The sequence below is a fragment of the Montipora capricornis genome, chromosome 6, assembly GCF_036669925.1.
Source record: "Montipora capricornis isolate CH-2021 chromosome 6, ASM3666992v2, whole genome shotgun sequence".
NCBI lineage: Eukaryota > Metazoa > Cnidaria > Anthozoa > Scleractinia > Acroporidae > Montipora > Montipora capricornis.
Window position 1 is genome coordinate 69,587,946 of NC_090888.1, and position 9,075 is coordinate 69,597,020.

The 9,075-nt window shown below is 39.5% G+C and overlaps 1 protein-coding gene across 3 annotated transcripts in view; it reads left to right on the top strand.

Moving 5' to 3' along the window:
• Nucleotides 1–130: 130 nt before the first annotated feature.
• LOC138053048 (uncharacterized) overlaps nucleotides 131–9,075 on the top strand; it is a 10,367-nt gene continuing 1,422 nt past the window's right edge. Inside the window, exons 1-3 of one of the 3 annotated variants that reach the window (XM_068899729.1) lie at nucleotides 131–282; nucleotides 5,688–5,777; nucleotides 8,576–9,075. The exon at nucleotides 8,576–9,075 is cut by the window's right edge and continues 1,422 nt beyond it. In XM_068899729.1, the coding sequence (XP_068755830.1) occupies nucleotides 5,700–5,777; nucleotides 8,576–9,075 (578 nt within the window). In that variant the 5' untranslated portion in view covers nucleotides 131–282; nucleotides 5,688–5,699. Of the gene's footprint in view, nucleotides 283–3,589; nucleotides 3,690–5,687; nucleotides 5,778–8,575 lie in introns of those variants that run through there. The other 2 variants (XM_068899728.1, XM_068899727.1) reach the window with 2 other exon arrangements.

Here is a 9,075-nt window from a genome sequence, read left to right on the forward strand (position 1 = left end):
CCCTATACATGTATGCAAATTGATCTGGCAATAGGTGGGATCTAATGACAGGCTTAACTTCTGCTACACAAGTAAGTGTCTCTAACAACCTAATAATAATATCACTAAATAGGGTGGAGTTGGTTCAAGGATGACAGAGGGATTTCCTTAGGAATAGAAGAATAAATGATTAGCAAAGTTTCCAAGAACAAGGCGCAGTTTGAGACTTATTGAAGATGGAAGTAACTATGGGAGCAAGTTCCTCTGCAAATTCTCTCCAGAACCAGTTTGACAGGTTGTCAGGTCTGACGCTCTTTAGTGTTTATTTGGAATACCATGTTTTTGGAAAGGCCGTTAGAAGCAGACTAGAAGGATTGAATAGACCAAATGATACTCAAATTAGGGAGGTTAAGAAACGACGACGGCTACGGCAACGACAACGCCAAAAAGCAGTAATATTATTGGTTAAAAGAATCAAAATGCTCGTGGTGCACGTGCGGCACGCATTTTCAAACATTTCTCTTCCGTACTCGTCAAAACTACTTCTTGAAATGGCCAAATTTAAGGTTTTGACGACAACGTGGACAAGCTACCGTGAATCTTTCAGTCTCACTCTTTACTTCAAATCCGTCTGTACCAATCCAGTTTTAGGACACTTCACTCACATTGAATAATATAAACAAGATGGAATAATCATGAAATACTTAAAACAGCTCAAAGTTATATTTTGGAGTGACGTTTTCGTCTCCGTAGCCGTCGTGGTTTCTTAAACTCCCTTTTTACTATTAAAGTACGGCAGAAAAGAAGTAAATATTTCTGTGGCGAATTGAAGTCTGGATGGCTCATTCATAACAACGGGTAACGTATCGGTGAACATCGCTTAGTGTTAACAAATAAATTCAATGGGTGACATACAGCTATAGGAGTAGTTTGACAAAGAGTCGCAGTTCCACGATGATCGTCACGTAGTCACGCAACGTTCTCATTTGCTTGTTTGTTCGTGTTGATGTTATGTTGTTGTCTGTCTTTACTACAAACGGTTTGTAGTAAAGCCAGAGTCGCACGGGAACTTGCGAGTCAATTCTATTAGGACGTCAAGGGATCGAATCCAATATCACGATAAAAAACACAACAACATTGAAAACAATTTTGCGAAAACAAGCAAATGAGAACGTTGTGTGACGACTATCGTGGAACTGTGGCCAGATTGTTCTGTTTCGTTTTAATTGTATTGCGGGGAAGGTTTTTAATAAGTAAACATTAAAATGTGGAGCTCAGCGAGTCTTCAGTGTCTCTAGGAGTTAGCGTATATTCCCCACAAAAACTCCAAGTTCAGTCTGAAATTCTCTTAATTTCGAAAAACAAGCAAGGATGTCCCTTTCGTAGCTTCCGTATGTTCCATATTTTTTGGACTAATTTCCACCATAAATGAAGGAAAGATGCCGAACGTTCGAATATAACATTACAGTAGAAAAAGGACAAAAATTGAAACAAACAAAATTTGAAAAAAAAAAGACACCCCGACTCCGACCCCACTCCGACCCCGGCCCCGGCCCCGCGTTTTGGCTACTACCTTTTACACAACAGGATGAATCAACAAAGAGTGATAATTTTCACAAAAAAACCTTTTCCAGCGAAAAACGATTGAAAAAAAATAACATACTTGCTATTAGAGGCAAAAAACCGTTCCTATTTGATTGCGTGCGTCAGTGAAAACAAGACACCCAATCCGTGTCAGAATTTACAACCATACGCAACAAAATAAATTTCTCACTGCAGTTCAGGATAACCTTTTGTTCCGGCGAGCGACTCTTGAGGGTTAACAAGAAGTGTCGCGAGCCGGTTTGAGGTGAAAAGGACTACTTTACGGGCTTGGTCTCGGGATAAATGCACTCTTGATGTAGAATTATATGTACTCGATTTATTCCCTTGACATCAATTGCAATATAATCTTGTTTAAGCCGTAAACTGAAATTTGATCAAGATATAAAAAGGTATAAGTTACTGAAATAGTTAAAAGAAATAACTTGTCTACATATTTAGCTTCACGTGGCGATTACATATTTGATTGAAGAGAAACTAACAAAATCTTACTTACTAAATAAACTAATGATACTACTGTAGCTATATAGGCCAACTCTAGCTCTCGAAGGGCTACAAGACTTAAGCTGGATAAGATTGGCACTAGTAAGACTTCATGATTTAACCAGTGACGTACTGAATAAGTCTTATGGAATCTCCGAAATGACTATTCAGTAAATGGTAAAGCTAACGACTAGAAAACGGACCACAACAACTAACTCGTATGAAAAAAGCAACACTTACATATCAGTCCTTCGCTTGCCTCTGAAGGCACTTGATACTTCAATGTTCGAGGTGACTTGACTAACGCGAAAGCGCACGAGCTGTAATACTAACCATAAAGGAGGCTACGTGATGGTTTTGATAAGAACTATAAAGCTTAATTGTTCCATTTGATTTAGAAAAGGAAATACTCGATTATGTGGTAAGACTACAATGAATCATTAAGCGTCCGTTACACCTTTTCAGTCCTTTATTAATGAAGCAAAAAATGGACAGTAAGCTGTCTCTCAAATAGTTCTTGACTAACAAGAATTAGTCAAATTTCCAATTGTTTTTTTACCTGAAGACTGTGCAGAGTTGAGTTGAAATACAATGATAAATAGCCAGACAACAGAGATCCGACTTTCGTGTAAACACACACATCCACTCAAGGTGCTGGATTCCTTCCTCAGTTGAGTGTGTTAAAACCATAGCCAAACAGAAAAAGTTATCAGATAATTTGCCATTTGGTTTCAGTGTTGTACATAACATCACAATTAGTAAAATATCAGAAATACAGCTCACTTTGATCCGACGGCGAAAGATGCAATTGTTGACGAAGTCCATTATTCGTCGCTTTTAAGATTCCAGATGTCCATTTTTCACCGCTTGTGTTGTTTATTGAATTGGCGTTCCATTCTTGAGCTCCATAAGGGTATATTTTGTTACATCGGCTTCGCCGCCATTGCATGCTTGTACTGTGTCCACCGGATAAAATCTACCTGAATCTACGCATTTCTACTACCCGCTGAAACCTTCCGAAGATATGTAGTGTACAGAAGACTCAAGGCACAAAGACAATACTTAGCAGGGGAGTGACAGGAAAGACTTTTCCCGACACGGGAACCCAGTCATAAAGCATGCATGCTGGCCGTTCCCAGAGGTGACTCAGAGGTATGAGTCTACCTGTAGGTTTTCGCTTTTTCGGTATCGACACTCTGCAATCTCGACCCCAGAGCTCTTCTCTTTTGTGCATGACTGGGGAAGAGAACAGCTCTGGGGAACCCTGAAGCAAAGTGTCTTCTCATTGGTTTTCGTGAAGAACAATGAAAAGCGCCTCTGATTGGTGCTTTCATGTTAGCACGAGGAGTGAGCAGGCGCCGTAAGGTTCAAATAGCCAATTTTTGGCTATAAGGACCCTACGGCGTATGTTCTCCTACATAGAGTTTCCCAGAGCCTCGGGTCAACCGCAGACATAACATCCGAGGCTCTGGTGACGAGAATTTTCCACTCTAGCGATCATGAACTTTCGCGCATGCGCATAAGCGACCGTTTCCGAGAACTTGCGTTACGAGGGCCTTATTTTCTTCAGAAGCGCAACTTTTTCGTGAATACTTCGTTTAAATGTACGATGCTGAAGTTATCAGGTAAGGATTTTGCTTCGTCTTAGTCAGTACAATCCGTAGTTACAGGGGAGAGAAGAAAAGAACTTCAACTTCATTTTTACATTTTGTGTTAATTTGGTAATTACACCCACTGCATGCACACGTACCTACCCAGAGCTTTCTGAACAAAATTTTCATTGCTGGCCTCTCTCTCACAAATTATGTATTGGGTTAACAGCAATCTTTGGCTTGAAAGAAAATTGTTTCAAATAAAATGGTAACTGAATGATTATGATTATGACTGTGTTTTTCTTATTATTTTTAAAGACATAAATGTCAATAAATAACCCATGGAAAAATGGGAAAGTTTGCATATGTTCGCCAGGATAAACTAAGATGTACTTATATCCATCTATCCAAACTTACCTACAATGAGACTCTAAGAGCCGAAATAACGGTTAATTTTGTTGAAACGATTGGGAGATTCATATCACTGATAGGAAGCACGGTAAGCTCTATCACAAGCATGTCGATGCGGAAGTTACCTGTAATTTTAATCCATTCATATTGTAGCCCCCTATGAAAAGACTCTGAATAAGCGCCCATTAACTTGATGGAATTGTTGGTTTGCATTCACGCGATGATACGGCCATGTTGGTGTTTAAAACAATAGAAATGGCCCCACACAAGTTTTGCATAATAATAGACTGAGTCAAATTTACTGCATTGTTCTGTACACCAACGTGGCCGCTGTGACGTCATTGACGCAAAGCTTCATTTTGATTTTTTGGTAGGGCTGGCAGTGGACTTTTTTGTTCGTATCATTGTAATGACGTCTTTGCTAACTATACTAGCTCCCGTAAATTTATACGTAATGCAATTGTGACTGTATTTAAGTGAGCTTTCAAGTCTATCGACTCGAAGTTGCTGCGTTTTCTATCACATTCTAATATGCTACTTCCTGAATTAGCGTGATCATAATCATGACTCGGTATAGTGATACTTTTGAGAAGCATAATCCATTATACCGACTATGTAAATAAATAAATAAATAAATAAATAAATAAATAAATAAATAAATGAATAGATAAGTAAACTAGCTGTAGCCACCGCTGAGTGCCAACGAGAAAGGCAATATAACAGAGCGCATTCACTCACATGACCAGAAGCCCCAAAATACGTTACAAATTTCTTTGCGGTGAAACGAGACAGAGCCCAATCCAGTTTGTTATATCTTCTGGTCCTGGGAGACTTATCACACCCGAAACTCACTGGGTCTTTCAAGTGGTTTGCGCTTTGAAATAGAATTACCCTGTTCTCATCGAAATATAATTTCCCTGTTCTCATTATCGTTATATTTTGAAGCTCATTCTCAATCATTTACAGACAAAAATGAGTCACTCAATCGCTCGATCTTTTGACTCGGGCTTTTGACCTCGGTACGTGCAGCGATTGCTTAATGCCTGTTTACTTCCCCTTGCTTTGGCCGGATCTGTACTTTTTAAAATGGTAAAACACCAGCCAGTTGATAAGGTTTCAACGAGTATCGCTGGATTTGATAACAGTGGCATAGCCCGTAACATTCGGTCTCGTTTGCTCGAATTTGAACACGCAAGTTGTCGCTTCAAGCTAAATCCCTAACAACAGGGGCACCCAACGGAGGTGTTCCGCAGACATTGCTGGGAGTTTGGAACAGCAGGTAGATAAATTTGCTCCGAAAAGGCTAAATTTTGGTTTATTTTATGGCCATGATATATATTGAATTTTGAAAAAAAATGGCTCGTTGGGTGCCCCTGTAAGAAGCGGTGTACAAATTCAAAGTTCAGAAAGTTAGCGAATAACAATCGCGTCGTAAAATAAATAAATAAATAAATAAATAAATAAAATGAACTGTTTTCACTCGCAATCCCAGCTTGTGGATGTTTATGAATGCACCCATTTCCCATCCCCTCTCCCACCCCACCCCACAAAGAATATAAACTAATTTATGGTATCATTCTCGCCGATTACAATAAACTCACCAAATCTTCGTTTTCAAAGGCAGAGACGAAAATGGACGATTTGAGAGCAAGTAAAGATGCTGACGCCAAGATGGCGAATGTCACTGACGAAACGAAACAAGGCCAGAAGGTAACTCGAAAGGAAGGCAGGAGGGGGGGGGGGGGGGATAGGTCAGCTTTTGGAGCTGGGCGATGGGTCAATTTCGATATCAAATGATTCACTTTTGCACAAAAGGCATCATCTCGACGCTCCTCAAAAAAAAACAACAACTTTATTTCCCCGTGAGTAACCCCATACATTATGAATTTGAACCGTTTTATCGTTATTTCCAGTTTTTCTTTCGATTTGTATACTGTGGACTGGCGGAATATCTTAAGAGAGATTTGATTGAGCTGCCAGATGGGCGGTATTCTACAGAATTTCCAGCTGGAGGGTGTAAACTGCAGGTTGCAGGTCACTGTTTCACCAAAGCAGAAACAACCCAAAACTTTCCTAATGCTAACATTAAGCCTAAAAAATAATGTTTAAGCCTAAGGTTAGTATTTTTGTAAAGGTTTGGGTTGTTTCAGTTATAGTAAAACAAGACGCTCTTCAAAGCGTTTACTCGGAATACCATGTTGCGCAGAAGTAGGAAGAGTTAGAAACAAACTGCGAGGATTGAATAGACTAAAACGATGTTCCAATTTCCCAAAACGGACCGAACAAGCTAGTTCAATAACACTTTATTATATTGACTGTCTTGCATGTGCAGGGTTTTCTATTCCTTAATTAAGTCTTGTTTGTCGCCAATCGACATTGGTCCGGGAAAAACGGTTAACAATCCACTGTATTACGGAAATCGTATACTTGATTGAACCAGTTTCTGTTTAATTCGCTCCATTAAGAAGACCGGCAATTACATAATATTAACTTGAGTTTGATTGCGGAAAACTTAGATCATCGATCACTTAATTTTGTGACGATATCGATAACTCAGTAACCAGGATATCAGGTCCGCGAAATATGCAAAACAGCCATTAAGCAAACGAGTTAGCAATGTATTTGATCAATGCAGTGTAATTACTTGTTGTTGACTCAAGACGAAAATTGCACCTCACTAACTTGATACTAACTCAGAAACAGCCTTGATGGTTTATTATCATTATTTTTACTTTGATTCCATAGGTTCTGAATTTATTTATGCTTTCATGGGATTACGTAGGGCGATGTCATTTTTCAGTTTTTTAAAATTACAATTTAGGGGATTTTTTCCTGGATCCAGGGTGTATTGCAGCAGTAAAATCATTCGTTCTTTTGGAGCCAGGAAAAAATCCCGTCAAGCATGTATAAATCATTCGTTCCTAACTCTTAAGTGTCAATCACAGACTTAAATCAAAAGGAAATTAATTAAAATGTCACCAATCAATGAATCACTTTACCGAATAGTAGAGAATCTAACTATCTACTACGTCATCAAACAGACATTATTATCTTGTGGAAAATAAAATTCGTCTGTTTCGTACTGGAACTCCGACATTATTAAGTGAAAAACAATTATTGCATTTTTCTTTGTATCTCCGTGAAAACTGAAACAGTTCGGCAACCTAGTGGTAGTAGTAGTGGTAGAGGTAGACATTTATTTACGAAGGCCCGTTTAAACCGTTCAGTTTTCACTCTAGAGAGCATGAAGTCATTTCCTATCTCTTAGAGCCCCATTGCGTTTAGGTGGAACCAAGTCATACCACATATGACCAGCGTCACAAGTAATTCTGTTAAACAAATCTCTATCCTTATTCCATATTATATCAGACATCAAAATGATCTTATTTGTATATCCAAAACGATACGCTTGCCTGATGAAGGTGTCAATCCGATCTTAATATTTTCCGTGAAAGGCAGAATCCCAAACCTCTAATTAGCGGTCCGTATTGAAAAAAATTCGGACCGCTCAGGGAACCAATCAGAATTCCCCTTTTCATCTTGGACTAGTTTGTGTTTCGTTTTCATTTTGTTGGTCAACATTCGCTTCATGTTAGAAGTAAAAGTAATCTTGTCAACAGTCACTGATGAAAAAGGACTGAGTGCAGTACTTACTACTTAGTAACCGAGAGTGAGGTCGTTACAGAAAAATCTCAAACTGAGGCCTTGCCGTATTGTCAATACAGCTAGGCCGAGGTTTGAGATTTTGCTGTAACGACCTCACTCTCTTAGTGAAAACTACTGATAATGCGGTCCAAAACTCTGTGAAATTTTAATGCAAATCAAATCCGTCTGTTCTAATTTGAAAATTTTCCTGAAACCGAAACATATTCGAATAAAAGATAATTTCTTCCATCTTGTTTCCAAGCTGAAAGTCGGCATCCTGCCCACTGAAGAATTTGTCGTTTTGAGATTGGTTAGCTTGGCTTGGGTTGTTAAATTTGACGAGCTAGAGACATTTTCTCAACATAAATTTCCTAAGAGAGAGAAAAAATACGGAAACGGACCGTTTCCATGGTAATGGTCAGTACTGTAAAATCCCGACCGAAAACCAGCCAATCAGATTGTTCCATTTAGCTTGAAAATTGCTTGCTCTTTAATAAACGTTGGATATTGTCCTCACGGACTCGAGCGCGAGGCAAACAGTTTCCCACCAAAACCTCGCCACACATGAGAGGAAACGGCTTAGGTAACTGTCTCGCGAGGCATGTTACTCAGCCCTTTCCTGAAGTGCGGCAAGTCAAGAGGTCGCGACAAAAACAACTAGGGGCTATAAATTTTCGAGCAAACAAAAAGAAGTTCAACACAGTACAATCAGATTAAAATTAATAAGGTGTCACTGTGTGTACTTTCACAAGTACAACTTCAGTCGACATTTATACCTCTAACGAGAAACAATTTTACAATAACTGACATCTCGCAAACTCAACTGAATCACAAACAATATTTCGTGTTTGTCTTTTATATAGGCGACAGAGAGCACCCAGGGTAGATTGTTTATATACCCAGCTGAGTTCGATGCAGAAAACGAAGAGGAGTATGTAAAATTTCAGCTGTGGTGCCAAGAGGATGGCAGAGATGGGTCATGGCCCCCCGCGGAAAATACAAGCATTAAAGACGAAAGCGACGGCGAAAGCGACGGTGAAAGCGACGACGAAATCGACGACGACGACGATTGGTTACCCGAACAGTATCAAGTTGCAAGCGATCCAATCCCTACTGAAGCAACCCTGCGTCGTCCAATCGCGTACTTGCTATTTAATCGAGCCGAACGTATGGCGGAAATGTTTGTGAAAGGTATGTCATTCCTGAAAAAAACAGCGAAACCGAGCCCCTTGCAGGAAGCAGTTATGAAAAACATTCAAGAAAACAGAAAAATACCTCGAATGGCGTTGTTGCTTGACAAAACTAGTTTCATACTTCGCGTTTCTGTTTTGCAGTCATCTGTGCCTGTTTTCCGCGACATCAG